This window comes from Cyclopterus lumpus, chromosome 23 (assembly GCF_009769545.1).
Source record: "Cyclopterus lumpus isolate fCycLum1 chromosome 23, fCycLum1.pri, whole genome shotgun sequence".
Classification (NCBI taxonomy): domain Eukaryota; kingdom Metazoa; phylum Chordata; class Actinopteri; order Perciformes; family Cyclopteridae; genus Cyclopterus; species Cyclopterus lumpus.
The window spans coordinates 317,108-339,563 of NC_046988.1; the positions used below are offsets into that span (position 1 = coordinate 317,108).

Here is a 22,456-nt window from a genome sequence, read left to right on the forward strand (position 1 = left end):
CAAGTGTGCAGGACTATTTTGATAACTGGTATACCAGACACACTGCACACCTACTGTACATGCATTATCAACGAGCTTACTCCAAGCAAGATTTCTTTGAACTGAACAGGTCGATGCCACAAAGAATACAATTTATGATGTACATGGAGCTAAAAGGAGATGCTATGTTGTTTGATACTTCAGCTCCCATTCATCCATGCTCTCCTGGCCCACCACCGCACATGCTCAAACACACACATATACATGTGCAAAAGAAATCCCATAGATTCCAACACCCACCATCCTGCGCAGACATTAATGCAACAACGATACTCCAAAATGAAATTGAATTTGGCGTGTTCTTATAACTAAATGTTAGATTTGTCCCCTGCAACTAGTCAAACATGTCATTTGACTGACACATCAGGTTAGTCTAAACTTACTTATTGTAAATGTGTGAAGGGCTGAAGCTGGAATGTGGGTCACCTTCAACCAATCCTTTAGGAATCCCAGTTCCCTTCTTACTGCACTGTGGACCCGGGGACGAAGAGAACAGACATACATGGAGATACATGGAGCTGTGTCTTGTTCATCAGCTCACGATGAGGATGTTCACCTTGCAGGTGAAATGACCTTTTCGCCTGGGAAGACAAGCACTTTTCTTTGTTGTTGGTACCGAGCAGTGATGTTTTACTGTTTAAGTGTCTTCAGTTCTATGGTACTGGTACTGGAAAATTCCCACAGTGTTTTACATTACATTACATTACATTACATGTCATTTAGCTGACGCTTTTATCCAAAGCGACTTACAATAAGTGCATTAAACCATGAGTCCAAACTTAGAACTTCCTTTCATATGTGTCTGTATTATTGGTGTGGTTATATTTTGAAATGTTTCCCAAAAGATTGTACCACATGTTCTGTGGTACTTAACCATAAATCAAAATTGCCATTTGGCGTTCAGTGTGCTGGACCAAATGTATTACAATTCATTAACATGAAACCAAATTTCATGGCAATTCTTCTGAAAATGTAAACTTGTTTGAGTTCATATCAGCAGAACATCAAAGTCAGAAGAACAATCGTCGGTAAACACGCATGACGGAACCACCTTCTGTGCCAATGTGTTCTGGTAGATGTCCTCTGGATAAGTTCAACTTCAACCTGCTTATGAAATTTGATTCACAAAGTCTCTTGATAATCCATCTGACAGTTGTTGAGATGTTTCAGTCCGGACCATTCAGCTTTAACTTCCAACACTTAAAGAAATAGCTTGAGTCTTCAGCTCAGAATACACCGAAAGCAATTTCATTTGGAGATAACTAACAGTCTCATGCAAGGAACCTCCCCTTGCGAATACACATAAACACAAAGAATACTGCTTGGTTGGGAAAGCACCAATGTGTACATGCACACACACATAGTGTACAGACTCAGTGCTGACCTTAGCGTTGGGCCCCTCCAAACCCAGGGCCATGAGCTGAGCTACTGTGTGTTCCCGGAGGCTGGTGAGCTCCGCCTGCTGCCGGCGGAGCTTGATCAGGAGCAGAGTCAGCTCCTCGGGCTGCACAGAGCAACACACAGAGGAGAGAGGAAGAGCTGCCACACTGACAACAACACCCTCTGATGACCTTTAAGAGGAGAGGAACTACTGCAACGGATCATCCAGTAAGACACATTCGAATCATTTAAACCCTTTATTGTATTTTACGCTTATGTTGTCATGTCATGTATGTTGAACCGCAGACATGTCAGCCCCCAGCTTCAAATGTCAGCTCCCAGCTTCACCTCCTCTGTTTTACATCTAGCTTAGTGAGTTAATTAGTTTGTTTTGGATTTATTCAGGAAAGTTAATTGAGACTGCGATCTCTTTTTGAGAACAAATAAAATATATACACAAGAAACAGTGTGAACAGAAGCCTCAGCATGCACCATGAGAGGGGAAAGGTGCTATCCAAGTCCTAGCGTATGATGCAAGGTTTAAAAGAGGGGCCTTCAAAGGAGGCTTGGGACTGACATAGACGGACATGTAAGGCTTTTGTTGAAATATTCATGACAGTTATCTGTGTATCTGCTGATACAATTCAAAACCTTATTCTTAGCCATAGGGGACAGAAGAAAATACACAACCGGCATATTAATGCTTTATGAGGCTGTTCTGGCTTACAAGCAAGCATTACCTATTTACTCATCCTGCAGATACAGAACCAACTCTTTCCACTTTGTTGTATTGTGCTGGGCATGTAGTGTACATTTACAAGAGCATGTTTGTTGAACAGCTGCCTGAGGTCAAACCAAAGGAGATTACACTAAAAAAGAGCTGTAAGACTAAAACAATAAGCTAAAAGAGGATACCAAACGTGTGATCATTCTCAATGGCTTCATCATTTCGAGTTAACCCTTTCACATTACATGTCGTCATTTGATTCATGCGTGATATTACAACTATTGATTAGTGACTTTAAGCTGCATTTATCAACATCTTCATATCAACAATGGCTCAAATGGCTTTGTGTAATGTAGAGGGGTCACTCGTAGAGGCACACATGAAAGTAATGGTCTCTGCAACCCTACAGAGCTCTTTCATCTCATTGTTTTGGTTGAGTCTCACCACTCTCATGTGGAGCGTCCAGCTAAAGAGCTAGGCAGCTCCCTGAGGAGTGAAGACCCAAACAAAGCTAGAAGGAGCGTGAATAATGGACTTAACGTTTGCCTAGTGGCCAAAACACGACTTCAAATGAATGATAATGTTGTTGCTGCTTTAAGGGAAAAGATTGCACTTTTCTCCAAACAAGCTGAAGAAAATAATACAGTTGCAGTCTTCACCATTACAAGTTTGAAGGATGAAGGCACACAGTCTCGTTTGAAAGGGTTCCTACGTTTGACATGAGGCTAAGTGAGCTATGAAATAAACTGCATCTGAGAGAAATCAATATAATATGTCAACTTAAGAAGAAATGTTCCTAAAAATGCAACAGCCTTTCACTGACCTCATAACTTAGCTGTCATCTACTTTCTATGTTAAAGACACAAACACATTCCTGCAGACACAAGTAACAACACCGATCTCACCCACACACACACTCATCTTATCGTTACTTGTGACACAGTGAAATAAAGGAACACAGCCATCTGGGAAATTACTGGAAAATCTTTCTCATCAAACTGCCGAGCAACTCGACTGCTGTCAAGCAATCACATTATTCACAGCTTGCGGCAAACAGAAATATCAGTGCTGCTCCTTCATTGCCGCTTCAATTTACGAGCAAAGACCATTTCACTGTGTGTGTGTGTGTGTGTGTGTGTGTGTGTGTGCGCTGTCATTAAGAGACAATGACATTGTCAATAATTACATTGGACCCGCTGGGACAAAGAGTAAAACACAGCAATGAGATGCTGCAGAGAAGAAAACATCATTGATGGATGTGTGAGTTTTGACGAGTGCGAGTGTTTGAATGTCAGCGATGGGCGGCTTTGCCTGTTTTCCATATGTAAAAACTATCTGAGGGAGGAGAGGGGGAGCAGAACAACACTCACCATCTTGCCTTGCAGGGACTGTGGGGTGATGGACTGTGGAGGGACCCCGATTGCGATGGATCGTCGGTCAGGTTGGTAGCTGTACTGTGGGGGAGGGGGATGAGACTGGAGGGGATTTAACAGAAGAATATTATTTCACTAATAATAATTAATCAATGGCATGCATAATGATGACTGTCAGTTAATTATTTGTAGTTAAGTAGCTAATGCAAACTGAATGTATCCACTAACCGACAGGAACTTCACTGCATCAAAAGAGGAACATTATTAAAATGAGAAGGTAACAATAGGAAGCAGTCAGCCATAACATCATCCTGTTATCTATTGGCCAACATCTGCTCTCTTTGTCAGCAAACACAGGACAATGATTGGACTCAATTAATGTTAATGTAATTGAATTCTGCTGCTACAGTGGGCTAAAATTAATGCATTGAGGCAGCGCATTGTTAAACTAAAAAAGACAAAAGTAAAATAAACAAAGCCATTTAATCTCGTATTCCGTTTTACGGCAACAACAACACTGGATGAACACCTCACAAAGCAGGGAACACATTTCACAAAAATATCAAAAAGAACTTCATCCTTTCAGAGATTGAAGATTATTACACTTCCGTTCAACTCATTGCTTCCTTGATCTGAGCTGTCATTGCACAGCCTGGCATGGGGTTGGACCTGGGCTTCAGATGAGGATTGGACTCATCCACTGAAGTGAGAATTATCCACTGAATGCAAACCCAACTCTTTTCAGACCAACCCGTTCTCAGTCCCAAACCCTCCGCTTGGTCAGTGCCCCTGGGCATCGGAGGTCGACACATGGAGGACCCCCATGGCTACTGTATGAGACGCATCAAGCTTTCAACTAACTCCAATGTAAACCCTCACACAGTCGTAGTCGACGGTGAGATGGACTGTACTTGTATATCTCTGAGAGGGGTGAATAAACTTGATCCTATACCAGTACAACCATGCTTCTCTATTCAATATGTCACTGAATCTACTGTCACCAGAGTTCTAGGCTCACTCAAGAACTCAAGGGCCAAAGATGTTTATGGAATTGACAATATTTTTCTAAAGAAACACAAAGGCACACTCGCTCACCCAATCACAAACATTGTGAATAACTCTCTCAGGCAATGTGTGTTCCCAAAAGGATGGAAATCAGCCATAGTAACGCCCATTTTTAAGTCAGGAGATTCAACCGATGTCTCCAATTATCGGCCGATCAGTATTCTTCCTGCTGTTTCCAAAATTGCTGAGAAATGTGTTGCAGAGCAACTTACTAAACATCTCAACAGCTCTCCATAAAATGGATAAAGGGGGGGGGGGGGGGGGGGGGGGGGGGGGGGGGGGGTAGTAGCAGCGTTTTTTCTTGACCTCAAGAAGGCTTTTGATACGGTTAATCACAATGTCCTGCTTAATAAATTGTCAAGTTTTAACTTTTCCCGAGAGTCTCTTGCCCTGCTGAAATCCTACCTTGAAGGAAGAACACAGTGTGTCAGAGTGGGTGATGTTTCATCATCTACTCTAAGATCTACTGTGGGAGTACCCCAGGGTTCTATTTTGGGACCCCTTTTATTCAGTTTATACATTAATGATTTGCCGGACGTCTGCGATGGGTGTGATATTCAAATGTATGCTGACGATACAGTGATGTATGTGCATGCAAAGAACAAAGAACAAGCTGCACTCAAACTCACGTCCACAATGACTAATGTAACTAAATGGCTTGCAAATTCCTGCCTTCATCTGAATATTAAAAAGACTGTTTGTATGTTCTTCACAAGGAGGGCTTGCAAAGTGTCACCGGAGCCAGACGTTTATGTTGCTGGTGAGAGGCTACAGGTAGTGTCATATTTTAAATATTTAGGTATTTTTATTGATTCTAATCTCTCTTTTAAAAAACAGGTAAACCATGTGACAAAGGTCTTGAAATTTAATCTCATGAATTTTAGATATATAAGACACTGTTTAACCATGCGGGCTGCAAAATTGTATTTTAATGCAATGATTGTCCCCCATCTGACCTACTGCTTAACCAGCTGGGCACAAGCCAACAGCACAACATTAAAATCTATTCCCATTCTCCATAAGCAAGCCATCAAAATACTTGATAAAAAACAAAAACACCACCATCACTGCAATATTCTCACAAAACACCACATCCTGAGTTGGGAGAACATCATTAAATTCACTGATGTGTGTCTGGTTTTTAAAATTTTAAATGGTATGGCTCCGCCCCCGCTTAGTGAATTTGTTAAACAAAGCAGTGAAAGCAGCAGACTCACTAGACCTGCTACAAGAGGTGATTGTGTCATTTCATATAGGTCAAGCTCGTTTAGCAAGTCTACATTCTCAGTGAAGGCAGGTCACTCGTGGAATGCTCTGCCACCACACATACGTGCACACAACACGTACAACACGTTCAAGCATAACCTGAAGGAATGGCTTGTTGCCAATCAGGTGTGCAGTCATTGATGTGCTGTCTGTCCTGATGCTTGTTTCTCCTGTATGTGCATTTGTTTTTTATGTGTATGTTGTATTGTAGCTGGGTTTGTTCTGCCTGATTCATGCTGCAGCCCGTTATGTCTCTGGTCTATTGTTGTGCCCTTTCTTTTTGCTGTGTATTGGTTTTGTTTATATGTTGTTGTCAGTTTGTCTATGAATTTTATTTCCATTTTTATTTTGAGATTTTGTTATTTTAGGCTGCCTTAAAAACATCTGGCCAGGGACAGCAGATGGAAATTAGCCTCTCTGGCTAACTCTGGCTCACTTACAGTCCAACTGTTGATTGGTGTGCATTGTCCCTGCAAAATAAATGAATAAAAAAAAAGAAAAAAAGAAAAAAAAGAATGATGAGTCAAACAAACCAACGTGGTCCACAGCACAGCATGTAACAATAAGGGCTCTACAATTGTGAGGTAGCTCCATTTCTTTTACTTGTTCTTTTCCATTGGCCTGCATCCATGTCACATTTTGATGTGATATGAGTTTGAACAAACACAGGACTTTGGCCCAGGAGATTGCTGTTTGTTACAGAATTGATTTTAAGGCTCTTCACAAGGTTCATGTTTTTTATGAATGCACTGAACTGTCCCTTGGTCCAGGACTACAGCTGATGTTGATGCTGCATTTAGTCTCCCTTTATATTTGAAATGACGTTCATTTCCCTTCTAAGTTATAAGAATCTTGTCAGAAAAGAGTTTGAAGGAGTAACAGTGTTGACATTGTGCTTTTAAATATGTCAGTGTATTGTAAAATAACTTGCATCCTCACCCTGAGTTTTGAGTATTCTTGCCATGCTGATAGTTAGTAGTTGCTTTGCTAACTGATGACTCTAAATTTAGATTGTGCAAAGGTGAAATGCTGACCGCTATTGGTTAGGAACAGGCCTCCATGTACTACACATTATCATACTTGATTTCTACTTGAAATGTTAACGAGGAAACTATATTTTACATCACCTAAAGTATTATCTTTTAATTTACATATCATTTGAGTCAGTCTCCAGCACCATGCCCTCTACCTTAGTGAGTTGCGTCCTGAGCCAGTGGTCCTGCGTCACGTCCCCCCTGAAGATGGGAGAAGACACCTCGGAGCGGGAGCTGTTGGGGTTGTGAGCGACCTGCTGGCGAGGAGGGGAGAAGGTGCTGTAGAGAGCCAGGGAGCCGTGAGATGGCGAGCTGGGGATGGAGTGTGCCACGGCGTGTTCAGATATGTTACCCATGGTCTTTGTGCTGGGCAGGGTACCATAATGTCCCACAGCTGGAACACCAGGAGCAGAAGAGAAAGTCACACTGGAGTAAGATGCTTTCCTGGTCTACATCTTCTGTGATGGTCATGACATCACACTTATGTTTCAAAATAGAGAGAAAAAACAACTAAACAAAGTGTACTTAAAATAATGATGACATGATCATGTATATTATTGAGGGGTATTTATCAGCAAAAGCAAAAACACAAAATTAGAGACATGAGACGAGGGTTTTGCAAAATGAGCTGCAACCCTATATTAGAAAAATGTATCTTTTTATGAACAGTCTAATGCTGAGACATCGTCTGAAGGCATGATAAGATGGGGAATAGAGTGTTACAATGTGGTGGTACATATGCACTGGTGACAATCAGTGTTCAGTTATATTTGTATTTTTCTTGCTTATTAAAAGTACATATTGGAGTACCAACTACAGGAATGTTGAAAAAAAGAATTGTCCTGATAACATCAAACATATTACACATAATATTACTGACTGGGATCGATGAGAGACACACTGATGTAGTCTTTTCCTCATGAGCAACATGCTCAGGGGAGCCCCCTCACTAATGTACCGTATTGTCACAGTGACTGAACGTGTGCTGGTAGAACAGCTGATAGTTAGAACACAAAATGACCATTACAGTCACACTACAAACACTCAGTCTTTTTTAACTTGGATTTTTGGACATAAAACAGCAACTGTAACAGATGAGTCCAATCTAAGCAAGAGCATGGAAATGTTATTGAAATATTTTATTAAATATTTAGAGTCTCGTTTTGATCTGTTCCCGTTTGCCATTTGAGTTTTTTAATCTAGCTAAATTAGGATAATTGAAAGAAAGTACAAATCAGGTGCATTAGACCTCCAAGAGAGAGTAAGATCAGTGTAATTGCTCCTCTTCCATCTTACTCCTGTCCGTCTGAGGCTCATCGGTGTTGGGGCTGGATGTTGGCATAAAGGTCCAACCTCACTTTGCTGTGTGTTAAGTGGAACGTTAACATAGACAAAGACAAAGTGTTTGGCAGGTTCGCACAGGTATGCAAGAAGACATTTTGAAAAGGGTCTGTGCTATGGGGGCTAGTTAATAAGTTCATCAACCTGTTTGAATCATTTTGTTCTATGAAGGATGGTGGAATACACAAATGTACCAAAATACACCAGGCGGAGCAGGTACAAGAACAAGAAGTGAGGTGAACTTCCATAATTAGTCTGTATTTACTGAAACCAGTCAGAATGTTCGATTCATTTGTTGTTTAATTGCAATTTTACCGCATCTCGGCCCTGTCCGTCTCAGCCTGTGGTGATGTGGTGGGACTGTAATTTGTGTTTGAAAGTTGACCTTTTTGGTGAATGTTGTCTCTAGTTATACTTACACTAAATTAAGTAAAACATATGATATGAACTAGGTATATTATGTGAGGTTATATGAGTGTCTCTCTTCGGCACCAGACTAACCCACTCGATAACATGGGACCCAGCTTCCAGCGTGGACCCAATAGCAGGGCCACATTATTCACACTAATGGCAAACGTGAATGGCAAGTAATTCAATTCTTAATATAATATGAATGAAAGGTACAAATGACATTTAACTGGATTTGCTTTTTTTTAGATACCTAGCTTTCTGAGCAAACTATAAGCTAATGTGGAGAATTTCTACTTAAAAACTCCAAACTACCATGTCATTGTTCTTACGGCAGGACAGGAAGTAGTATTTCCTGTCTGATATCAGTACCTGTTGGCTGAGCCAGATTTTGCCTTGAAAAGGCCTGCCTCTGCTGCCACTCGTAGAGCTGCCACATGGTGTCGTCCCTCATCGACTTCCTCTTCTCCGCTGTGGTGATGGTGGAGGTGGAGGCGGGACAGAGAGCCCGGTCGTACATAGAGCCCGCCACGCTGCAGATGCTGTCGGGCCTCATCATACTGTTGCGGGGCAGCGTGCGATATCCCTCTGGATAACGGGGCACGATCTGAGCACGGTGGCTGGGCATGTTCCTGGGTAAGGTCTGGTAGGACGTTACACTGGGGGAGAAAACAGACCAACGACAGTAGTAGGCAGTGAGTAGTCAGTCAGTGGTTAGGCCTGTTCAATAATTGTTTTATGTTGGAAAGGAGTGAGGCAGGATTAATAAGACTCTGGTTATCCGGTGTCTCCATAAACAGACAGATAAACACATTGGACAGCCACACACAGCACTGCACTCTGACTCTACTTATCGAATCCATTCCATTATAGCTGCACATATGTTCCAAGTCATCAGATTGTCTGCAGATTGATGTTGCACCAGAAATCCTACCACCTGTTTGTGCCTTTTCACCTGTCATCCGTGCACTTGGCACCAACATATTACAAATACTGTTGGAGCGCTGCTTGTGCTGGTTTATGACCGCGCTGAAAAAAAGGCCCCATAGAGTTCAGAACACTGTCAAAAAAACAATAATCTTTATGCTTTACACAACAAGAAAGGTTGCATCTGACTCATTCTTTTGAAGCACAATCGACCAATATTAGCTAAACACATGTTTGGTCCTTTTATCAGACTGTGTATAACAGTAAAGAAGACAGATGAGGAAACAGTGGAAAATGTTGCTCCACTACATTAATGACGCCTCCACAAATAAAGGCCTTTCTGGGCAAAAGAGCAAACAAGGAAAATCCAATATCTGTACTGGACACTTCATTTTCTGGTTCCCTTTACTTGCAGGGCTTAAGCAAAATGCCAAGCAACATGCGAAATGCAAGATGCAAAATGCCAAGATGATTGTGGTCGTCATTGTTCATGGATCCCGACAATACTCTTATGGGTCACTATAACCATTGTCCATGGTGGCTGTAAAGCCATTCCTCTATAGAGTAACTACGCTGTAAAAGAGTTTGTACAAAATCCACAGTCCCAGTTCTGTGCAGAAATGAATTCCAGGCTCAGCAGCGTCCAGGTGAACACAAACCAACTTGACTTGGCTAACACCGACTACTGAGCAGTGGAGTCATGCTACAAAGGTATCACTTCATGGCCAGAAAGGAGGAATAATTACAGCAACTAACAACTCAATTTAAATGTCAGCCTCACTCAGTTCCATGTCACCCCCACTCATACATTACAATGGGGGTACTTCCTCTTAGCTCATCCGTACAGTGAAGAATACTGTATAAGAACAAGGACCTTGGTGTTATACAGCAGTGAGTGAATCTTTAATCAGGGTGTAGTGAACAGGAACCAGCTTCATCATCTGCATGTGTGTGCCTTGGCGTGTATGGGCTGCTTGACTGGATTTAATTATCAAACTGCTTTTGTTCGCAGGACTTTGCTCTACTTTCACTTTCACGTGAGAACATCAAGTAATGAGTTATTAGCAGCCAATCAGATTATCTAGGACTGTGGCTTTGACCCTCTGAGGGACATACATCATAACCGCTTCCTTTCACCATTCATCACCTAGATGGGGAAGAGCATCCCAGTCTTTGTTCTTCTCATTTAACCTGTGCATTCAGCAGGGGCAGATTGATAACCCGATCAGCCTGACATTGTGTTCATGTCAGCCAGTAGTGGACGTAAGAAGGAGATTTTCAATTAAATCCTTGTGGTTTTAGGTCGGCAGTTCTTTGTTACTTTGAACTGTCTTCTCTTCTTAGCTTTGTGTGCTTCGGAGAAACATCACTTTTGTCTGTATATCTCAATGCATATTTGTTTGTTATCTTAATGCAATGACAATGAACTTGAATGTGCTTAAACAAAACATATGTTCCAATGGAAGGTAAAATACACCCACCATGTCCAACTTTGTTCTACCATATCATTTAGCACACCATTGTTTTAACCACATCAGAGTAACTTCAACAGTTCAACAGTTCTTTTCAGTCAGGATTGGTCAGAGCAGGGGAGCTAAACTTTCCCCAGTTGCTTCTCTCTTGCAGTGGCGAAATGCATGCTGGTTAAAGCACCTATCTGTAGTGTTATGTGTAGAATAAGGTTAGGAGACCGTTGTATCTTCGGCTAACTTTATTAGCTCAACATTAGCATAACACAGAGACTGTGACTGACTGGGTTCGTACAACTCCAAGGGCGGACTGCGGACTGTACACGCCCCCCCTGTGATGTCACATACACCTGATCACTGATCACTCCAGTGCACTTTTCTAACTGGTAAAATCTCCTTTTGTAACACACCTTTTATCATTTTGCTTTGCATGCAGAGTACTTTAGCCATGGCCAAGAGCAACGCCAGTTAAATGCCTTCACTAGGTACAATTTCAGCAAAGACTGTGATGCTATATTTGTGTTTATTCCTAGTCTGATCACTAACAATGGGTTATCCCTATTGGCCAGTGTGTGAGAGCTTTGCTGGATTATCCTCAGAAGAACCACTGAGGTGGGGGCTGGTATCAGAAGATGGGATGGCAGCAGTACAGTTTGGCAACGAAACAAACTGTAGCAATAGCATCATGCACACTTATAGGCATCAGACATGAATAATAGCACCTTTACAGTCAAGTGCTTTACATGTCATCATGCACCCATTCATACAGTGATGGCCACGGCCACAGGGTTTGGGGTTCAGTGTCCTGCAGACTAGAGCTGCCTTCCGATTGGAAGCTCTACCGTTTAGCCACTTCAGTAGAAAGTTGTGTGCACTGGTCTGGTCTGTATCACTGTTCTTTTTCATAGATGAAGCCATGTTCCTGGATCTAGCACATACAGCTAACATTCTGGTATTATTCTCAATGGGTCAGAATGAGTATGCCTCAAACAGAATCTGAAACTCCCATCCTTCTACACATTCAAACATTGACATTGTTGGTTCTAAAACTGACAATCTGATTCTTTCATGCTTTTTTTATTTTTCAGACAGCTACCGTTGACACTTTCTATCTGAACAGAAGACATCAACTTTATTGTCTTTGAGGAAAAATTAGAAAATGTCCTTAAAGACACTCCACAGCAGCCTCTGCTTTTAGAATAGTTAAGGTGGGTTAAATAATGAGGTAGACTTTCACATGTGTACCTGTACGTAATTGACAACAACAACACAATTATGTTCTGATTTTCTTTTTATTTGAAGTTAGCTGTAAAATGTCAGACGGGGATAGTTTACTGACAACAACGCTTCTTTTTTAAATTCTGCTACACTACAGCCATTTAAAGCCAACATCTAAAATGAAATCTGTCAAACAATGCTCACTGGTGTAGAATGTCCAACCAGCAGTTCTCAATTTAAGACCACACAACCTGCCCTGTGAACATGGGGTGCATTCGTAAATGGTTACTCTGAGTGCCGGAGCACAGTCTGCCACAAACTGGACATTGACACTCTGACCAGTGCTTGTAGCTGTAGTCAAACCTTATGAAGCAGCTTGAAAGGAAAACACATGTTGACAAAGTCAGTGCTGGGACAGTCAGCTATAAGGGAACATTGCTCTTATTCAGTTCTGTGAAGGGGACAGCAACACTGAAAAATACATCACTTCTGTGCTCTAAGGCTTATTATTGATTTTCTTCTTATATTGTTGTCAGACAGACAGTAGGGTGACTTCATTTTAAAGGATCATAACAAGGAAAGAAAAAGGACAAATACATTCAGACACATCTGGGAGCACATGAATACACCCATGCATGGCTCCAGGATCACCCGACAGTATGTCTTGTTTATGTTTAAAACAAAAACATAAATGTTTCTTTTATTTTAATAGTTCAGGCAGTGGCACTAATAGGCCATCACTCATTTTCGTTTCCACATTTATATTTAAAAAAGAAACGTCAATTTGAATATCCTGAATGCATGATTATCATGCAATTGACAGACAATGTTGATATTGGCATTGGTATCAGTCGACAAGGTATGTTTATAAATGGCAGTGGCATGGCCACCCTACTCACTGTACCTTGCACATATACATATATTTGTATTATTTGAATAGCTTATTATTGAATGCACATACCAAGGTACTGTGTGTTTATACATGGCACTTGGCCCAGTTTAATATAAATCACAATGTTAAACAATATATATAGTAGGGGTCCCTGCTCCATCTCTCTATCAGTTTGTGGGTCCTCGGCCTGAAAAACATGGGAGACCCCTACTCTAAACTAACTACTCAACTAACTAACTGAATGTACAACTAAGTTAAAAACAAACTATAACTTAAGACCGTCTTGCAATGGGATCATCCCAGTCACAACACCACATTGGGCCAGGGTTGTGAAGAGGGGGGGGGGGCAATGAGCCCTTTGCCCCTGCGAGTAAAGTTTTCCGACTTCTTCCACGATTGTGATGGAAGAATCTGTCCACAGAGAGACAGTGGTTTATTCTCAATGATAAGCAGGCATACACGTATATCCACTAAGAAAGCTTAAATATTTATAAATACCACTTAAATGTGAAAAAACTTTCACTTTAGTAATCTGTTTTCCAACGAACAACCCAACCTCTTGGGCTCAGAGGTGATAGACTGAACAAACTGAAGATGCAGAGAGACAGGTCGTCTTGTCTCACCCCATCCTGCTGCCACTGTGACCCCACTACTTTAAACCTATATCACTGGTACTTGATGTTAACAACAATAACATCATCCCACATTCACACCCCTCACCCGCTCCAACTCAGACTTCACACAATCATCTGCACCCCCTGTTATCACCTCCCCTGACTCCCCACCGGCATTGACGGTCTGTGAAGAGGATGTGTACCAGCTCTTTCAGAGACAGAAGACAAGGAAGGCAGCAGGCCCAGACGGTGTGTCACGGTGTGTCACCCTCCTGCCTGAAAACCTGTGCTGATCAGCTGGCCCCCATCTTCACACGGATCTTCAACAGATCTCTGGAGCTGTGTGAAGTCCCCTCCTGCTTCAAACGCTCCACCATCATCCCGGTTCCCAAGAAATCCTCCATCACTGGGCTGAATGACTACAGGCCTGTCGCCCTGACGTCTGTGGTCATGAAATCCCTGGAGAGACTGGTATTGACCCATCTGAAGGGCATCACAGGCCCCCTGCTGGACCCTCTGCAGTTTGCCTACAGAGCAAACAGGTCAGTGGATGATGCAGTCAACATGGGGCTGCACTACATCCTGCAACACCTCGACTCCCCAGGGACCTATGCAAGGATGCTGTTCGTGGACTTCAGCTCGGCGTTTAACACCATCATTCCAGAAGTCCTCCTCACCAAACTCACCCAGCTCACTGTGCCTGCCTCCACCTGTCAGTGGATCACAAACTTCCTGATAGACAGGAGGCAGCAGGTGAGGCTGGGTGAAACAACATCCAGCACCCGGTCAGTCAGCACTGGTGCACCTCAGGGATGCGTGCTCTCCCCACTGCTCTTCTCCCTCTACACAAACGACTGCACCTCAGGAGACCCATCTGTCAAACTCCTAAAATTTGCAGACGACACATCAGTCATCGGCCTCATCCGTGATGATGATGAGTCTGCATATAGGCGGGAAGTTGAACAGCTGGTCCCGTGGTGCGGTCGCAACAACCTAGAGCTGAACACGCTTAAAACCGTGGAGATGACAGTGGACTTTAGGAGGAGCCCCCCAGCACTGCCCCCCCTCATCATACACAACACTACTGTGTTGGCTGTGGAATCCTTCAGGTTTCTGGGATCCACAATCTCCCGGAATCTGAAGTGGGAACCACACATCAACACCATCATCAAGAAGGCCCAGCAGAGGCTGTACTTCCTGCGCCAGCTTAGGAAGTACAACCTGCCTCAGGATCTGCTGATCTTGTTCTACACCGCAGTCATAGAGTCTGTTCTGTGCACCTCAATCACTGTGTGGTTGGGATCGGCCACCAAACTGGACAAGAACAGATTCCAACGGACAGTCAGGTCTGCAGTAAAGATCATCGGTGCCAACCTGCCCACCATCCAAGACCTGTACACCTCCAGAGTCAGGAAACGGGCAGGAAAAATCACTGCAGACCCCTCACACCCCGGACACAAACTATTCAAACTCCTCCCCTCTGGTAGACGCTACAGATCACTGTTAGCCAAAACCTCCAGACTCAAAAACAGTTTCTTCCCCCTCGCCGTCTCACTACTGAACAAATAACACCACTGTAGCATATATATACATATATATTTATATACTTTAAATCCCTGCACTTCTCGCACTCTCCACTTCTTCTTGCACTACTGCTGTGCAACATTCCACAGCCACTGTATATAGCCATTCCGCCTGTACATACTCTTAAACTCCTTAGTCCATTGCACTGTTTGTTTGTATTGTATTGTATTGTATATTGTGTTGTATATTTGTATTAAGTTGTATATTTGTATACTGTATTGTATTGTATTGTGTTGTATATTTGTATTAAGTTGTATATTTGTATACTGTATTGTATTGTATTGTATATTTGTATTAAGTTGTATATTTGTATACTGTATTGTATTGTATTGTGTATTGTATTGTGTTGTATATTTGTGTAAGCACACTGAGAGTCACCTAACCAAGTCAAATTCCTTGTTTGTGCAAACTTACTTGGCCAATTAAACCTGATTCTGATTCTGATTCTGATAACAATCAGTTCTAAAACTCAAGTGCTAATAAAGATGAGAAATGTGGCTCGGCAGCACTGAGCGTGCTCTGTTCTCATTACAGTCTCATTACCGTGAGTTATTCATGGCAGCAGAAGGAGAGCGGAGCATCGGCTCTCTGTTCGTCTGTTCCACTGCGTCGCTTGGCTAAATGCCAGCTAAACTCCAACTAAACACCAGCTAAACTCCAACTAAACACCAGCTAAACTCCAGCTAAATGCCAACTAAACGCCAACTAAACTCCAGCTAAACGACATCTAAACTCCAGCTAAACACCAACTAAACTCCAACTAAACACCAACTAAACTCCAGCTAAACTCTAGCTAAACGACATCTAAACTCCAGCTAAACTCCAGCTAAACTCCAGCTAAACTCTAGCTAAACACCAACTAAACTCCAGCTAAACTCTAGCTAAACACCAACTAAACTCCAGCTAAACTCCAGCTAAACTCCAACTAAACTCCAGCTAAACTCCAGCTAAACTCCCTCCAGCTAAACTCCAACTAAACTCCAGCTAAACTCCAGCTAAACTCCAACTAAACTCCAGCTAAACTGGGCTATACAAAATAAACTGAATTGAATTGAATTGAAATCGCGACTTTATACATTGTGTGTTTGTGCTCCTCTTGTGAAAAATGCATAAGAAATAAAAGAAAATCAATATTTTCTTTGCAAAGATGAGGATTTCTTGAATGCTGGGATACCAAACATGGCCACGTTAATTGACGTGGTCTGCTTGAGCAAGCTGTACAAAAGGAAGGGGAGGGGATGATGGACGCGGGTGTCCTAGCGGAGTAGAAGAGGTAAATAACAACTCTTAAAGCTGCTATGATCTCATTTGTGAAAACAAGTGACAATGTGAAGGAGAAGCTTGTAGTCCTGGAGCTACAGAGGAGGATCAGCTCAAAGAGCAGCTGCCCTTGTCTTCATGAGCTTTATAGTGACTTTCATCTGTACAGCCCACGACTCTACGTTTTTTCTCCCTCTCTTCAGAGAAGCTTTGAAAAGCCACACTGCTCTACCTGCTCAGCAGCAACACTCAGAGACTAGCTGGTGAACATAGTGGAGCATTTAGCAGATAAGAGACAGAGGTGGAGACCAAATACAGAGCTTGAAAAGAGAGAATATTGGACTGACAGACTGCTAATGTTGTGCTGTAAATGACGGATGTGTGACTAGGTAACTGCTATTAGTGAATAGATCTGTCTCTCGCTACTGAACGGTTAGGGCGAAACTAAATAAGATAACCTGCCCTCCCTAACTGAACTTCACACATCAGACTGAATGGATTATCTGCCAGTTCCAATCCTGGGGTCTGACTGGTGGGGTCACATTTGAACATACAGAACCTCAAAAGTTCTAAAACAATTCCTAAAAAGAGAAAGTGGACAGAATAACCTCATTAAAGTCCTCATTTTGACATTGCGAATCTCCAAATGGTTCCAAGAATAATAATAATGATGTAAGCACATATGTACATGTCAGTCAGTCTCACCTCCTGGCGTCATCGTCCAGTCCTCTTGTCCTGTGTGTGCGGACCCAGTGTTCCAGCTGCTGCATGGAGTTAGTTCTGGACAGGCCTCTCTCTGGCTCCTGGACTGAAGCAGGGGACTTTCCTGGACCCAAAGCCAGACTGCTGTCCACCTCTGCCGGGCTGCAGTCACCCGCCGTGGACCCCGAGCCGTTGACCTGTGCAGGACTTTGGACATTGAGGTTGGCCTGGCCCTGGCGAGATGCCGACACTGCGGCGGCGATAGCGGCGGCCTGAGCTGGCTGCAGCTTGATACTGCTGATTTTAGTCAGAGACCTCTCTGCACTCGGGTCTCTCTGGAAGCCATACTTCTCCCCACGAACTGTAGCATACTTCCCTGCATCTCTGAGGGTAGCATATTTATCCCCTTCTCGGAGTGTACTGTATTTCTTCACTGCCCTTAGAGTGCCGTATTTATCCACAACTTGTATGGTACCATATTTATTGTCTGTCTCCCTCATTATGCCGTACCGCTCCGTCTCCTTTAATGACAGCTGTCTCTTCACCTCTTTCTGGGGAATGTATTTATGTGCTTCATTCTGGAGTGTGTGCCTGTCTCCTATTGTTTGCAGTGCATATTTTTCTCCACCCTTCTTCAGCAGGTACTTCTCTCCATCTTTAGTTGGAGCGTATTTCTCCTCTGTTGGCGTCACACTGCACTTTCCGTCCACGTTCTGAACAGCATACTTCTCTAGATCCTTGTGGATTGCGTACGCCTCTCCTTCTTTCTGCAGAAAGGATTTCCCCCCGTCTTTTCGCAGCATGTACCTTTCTCCGTCTTTGTGGAGGAGATACCTATCTCCATCCGTCTGAAGCATGTAGCTCACGCCGTCTTTCTTTAGGGAGTACCTTTCGCCGTCTCTCTGTAAGGTGTAGTACTCACGCTCTCTTTGGTCGGCATGTTTCTCTGGGTCTTTTTGCCGTTTGTCATTGACTCGAGGTAAGGAGTGTTGTCGCATAGGCTCACGGTTGCGCTCATTGTTCTGGATCTCGGGCCGGGTTAGGACTCTGTGGTTTAGTAAGTTGTTCAACTCCTGAGGTGTTCGCTGATCCACTTTTAACTTGTCCAGTCTGAGAAGAGAGGAGAGGAGTGTGACAAAGAGTAGAGTGTTCTAAGAGATGTCAAAGATATCTGAATTTGGTAAATATATGTGTAGGTTGAAGAAATAGTAGTAGCAGTTTTTTCTTACATTGAAACTTTGGCTTATTATCTATAGAATTAACCAGCATTCCCTCCTCAGTATAGTTACATGTTGTGTGTTACAGCTGTGACAGGATGTTGTTATCATTCAGCAGTCTGTATTTTGATGAATGAATTGTGCAACTGGATGTACATTAGTGCTTCACAGTAACACCTGGGTCCGGTGTTCTTCTGTCTATAAAAGCCAGGTCCTCATACTATATATATATATATATATATATATATATATATATATATATATATATATGTATATATACTGAGGCTAATTTGTCAATTTATATGTATATATACTTTTTTACCACCATAATATCTGTCTTTGTCCCTGTGTTGTGCACTGACCTTCTGACTGGTTCAGTGTGGACTAGAGCAGCATCCGTCATGACTTTCATCCAGGACTCCATCTCTTTGGCCGTGTCAGTGCAGAAATAATACGTCCGCATGTTGGGGTGAGTGGCCTGGCAGTGTGGGAAGAGAGGGGAGATATGTGAGATCAATAGGAGGAGGAGGAGACACAGATAGACTGAGGAGGAGATAAAACAGCAGTGTGATATTTGACCTTGAGATACTAGCTCGAAGTTTTTATATCAATCCTGTTGCCAGAAGATTGTGTTTGTGTACAGTATGAGAGCATGTATGTGTGCGTGCTCCCTGCCTGTCTCTCCATGTGTGTTTCAGCTCAAGTGCGAAAAGACATAAGTGTGATGGTCTTGAAGGCTCTTCTGTGTATCTTGGCATATAGGTAAAACTGTAAAATAGGAATTACACAAACAACTTCCAGTGTGTGTACAGTGTGTTTAATATACACACACATATATATATATATATATATATATATATATATATATATATATATATACACATCAACAAGTTTTTTTAATTATTATTATTTTAAAGTCGGTTGCTCACTGGCTCTGAATACACATACAGACACACTATGGGTCACAGGAGGGGTGGGATGTATATCAGTATTGGCTTGGGATGGGCATCATCACGCGTCTCCACCAATGATAGCATTCAGGGCGGGCCTAAGACTGCTGCAGCGCTCACATGAACCGGGACAGAAAATACACACCGTTCAGCAACTCATGACCTTTTCCTTTAAAAGCACCACTATATCATTGATTCAGGGAACAATGTGCTCCTAATGGCTGACTGCATGATAAGTATATTTGTGTATATGGGACTTTACAGTGTCATCCGGTCTGTAACTCTCTATATCTACCCCTATTGAAGTGACTTTTAGCTGGACATATGAGATTTACCTTGAAGGCGTATTTCCTGCTGATGTGGTCATCCACTGACAACATGGAGATGTGAAAGCTTGGCAGCAGGATGCTTCCCAGGATGTTATCCTCTTTGTCGTCTGCATCAAAGAAGAAAGAACAATAGTTATATGTCTACATATTTGAGATGGACATTTGCATTCTCAGCCACATCGGATAGGCTCCAGCACCCCCGCGACCCTAATGAGGATAAGCGGTATTGAAAATGGATGGATGGATGGATGAAAATATGGGTTTGGACTGGTATCACATGACCCTAAATATCCTCGGTAAGTTAGTTTGTCATGCTTGAACTGTCCAAGTTTAAATCACACACTAACGAGAACGCTTTATATGCAGATGGAGTCGAGGGAGGAGATTTCTAAATGTCTTTGCAGACAAAGTCCATATTGTTTGTCTGAAATTCCATTCTACAGTGGAATTAATTCAGTTTTGTCTTGTATTGCAAATATTCACAACAAATAGAATATTAAAACATATCAGACTCAATTTTCTTCGCCTGACAGATTTGAAAAACGCTTACGAAAAATACGTACTTGTGCAAAGAGCTTGAGGCTAATATTTTCATAAATATATGTTCCACTTAAGTTGAGTTAAATACACTTACATATAAATCACCTGTGCACACACATACACACACACACACACACACACACACACACACACACACACACACACACACACACACACACACACACACACACACACACACACACACACACACACACACCTTTCTGTTCTCTTATTGATTGTCATGAATGCTTTACAGTCGACTCCAAGTACATATTTATTGATTCCACAACATTGCAACAACAAACTGAGCTGATTCATGTTGTGATGGTGATGACTGCATGGCTCTATGTCCTCTCTGTGCTCCGATACTTTGATGGGAGCTTACAGACTACAAACTAAAGGCAGCACAACGCAAGCAGAAACATGTCTGCTGCACCAGCTGCAGTAAAAACCTACAGAGCCTCCAGCCAGCGCTGCTGTTTGCTTTAGCCGACTGCACGGTGAGCCCTGCAGCTCCTCCGGCCCCGTCCCTACTGCTGAATTATTGATATACAGAACACACACAGAAAATGAACAAGAAAGAGAGGGAATGAGCACGCTGGCATGCAGAGAGATGCACACTGCAGTGTGAGAGATGATTTCTTTGAAGAAGATTTTCTGACCGATTGACATTTCACGGTTCTTCACAAGGTTCCCTAAGGTTCGAGGTCCCTGACCTATGTACACATGTACTGTAACTGTGAATACTTTAATTGAGATACAAGTTTGCTTAATTGACAATTATGGTTTATAGAAAGAAAGGTAAATGTACACTTTTATCAATCCCACAGTGGGTACATTCTTCTCTGCATTTGACCATCCTTAGTTATTAAAGGAGCAGTGGGCTGCAGTGAAGCGCCCGGGGAGCAACTGGGGGTTCAGTGTCTTGCTCAAGGACACTTCAACATGAAACTATGGGCTCGAACCAGGTACCTTGTAGTTATGGGACGACCACCCATGAGCTACAGCTGACCCAAAAGACCTTATTATAACCAGATTCACTTTTGTAATTTTCTTTCAAATTGTGTGCATGTATAACAGAATCATTTGGGCACACACATTATTTCAAGATAATAACTTGTGCCCAAGAGGTAGTAATATTGATGGACAAGATATCAATGTGTCCACAGAGCTGCACTCGACATCTAATGCTGGCCTGCTAATTGGGAGCATTGTCTTTCTCAAAAGACTTTGATTTGTGGAGCCTGGGATCGAACTGCCAACCCTTGATTAATGGAGGCATTTAGATGTGACGTAAAAAGTGAGGCAGTTATTTTAATTTTAACAATTCATCACCATGGCAGGGGGGATCACCCTCATAGAACTCCCACAAGATGCACCCTGCTCTGATTATCTGCCAAATATTGTGACAACCTAGATAACCTACTTCATGTAATGTTTGACAGCTGTAATCATTAGTGTTTGCCTCACTCCGGTAATAATGGAATTATTGGAGTGCATGTAAACGCAGAATCAATTAAGATTAGATTTGAAGTAGATCCTTATCATATCTGCTTATACAGAGAGAATTAAGTGCAATAAATCCAAATCCTGCAACCACCTCTCATCCTGAGTGACAGAAGGTACTTAGAATAAAGTGATAGAGCAAGCAGGAGAAAATGGAAAAAGAGACTTTATTATCGGAGAGCCGCGCACATCATTGTCCTTCCCGAGGATGCCTCCTCTCTCTCCTCTCTGTCTGGCTAAGCCAATAAACATCCAATTTTCCCTTGGGTTTGTCATGAAAGCGCCTGCTGATTGCGCTCTGGGAGCGGCTAATTTGTCAATTTATGGAGATGGCAAAATCTCTCTCAAAGGTGTAGGAGACACGAAAGAGGAAAAGATGAGCTGTTGTAAACTTAAAAGTTTTAAATCAGCAGTGTTGTAACTTGGGTGAAAGCAAGGACGGCTACTTTTAACTGGCGGGACGCTTAACCCCATATTCTTGCTTGTTACACTGCGTGATAGAGTGTCATTTATGTTATCTGCCTTTTACACTATGGTATACAAGCTCAGCGAAATGTTTCAATGTTTTTCAATCAGGGGGTTGGTGGTTCAATCCCCGCTCTAGTCGATGTGTCC

The 22,456-nt window shown here is 42.5% G+C and overlaps 1 protein-coding gene across 3 annotated transcripts in view; it reads right to left on the reverse strand.

The window, feature by feature from the left end:
• Positions 1-22,456, reverse strand: part of LOC117726137 (pleckstrin homology domain-containing family A member 5-like) — a 195,770-nt gene that overhangs the window by 23,662 nt on the left and 149,652 nt on the right. For 2 of the 3 annotated variants that reach the window (XM_034526226.1, XM_034526229.1), the window contains exons 8-14: positions 19,802-19,902; positions 18,879-18,994; positions 17,303-18,409; positions 9,006-9,292; positions 7,040-7,278; positions 3,517-3,621; positions 1,424-1,543 (exon numbers count right to left, since the gene is read on the reverse strand). In XM_034526226.1, the coding sequence (XP_034382117.1) occupies positions 1,424-1,543; positions 3,517-3,621; positions 7,040-7,278; positions 9,006-9,292; positions 17,303-18,409; positions 18,879-18,994; positions 19,802-19,902 (2,075 nt within the window). The remainder of the gene's footprint in view (positions 1-1,423; positions 1,544-3,516; positions 3,622-7,039; positions 7,279-9,005; positions 9,293-17,302; positions 18,410-18,878; positions 18,995-19,801; positions 19,903-22,456) is intronic. The other variant, XM_034526227.1, reaches the window with a different exon arrangement.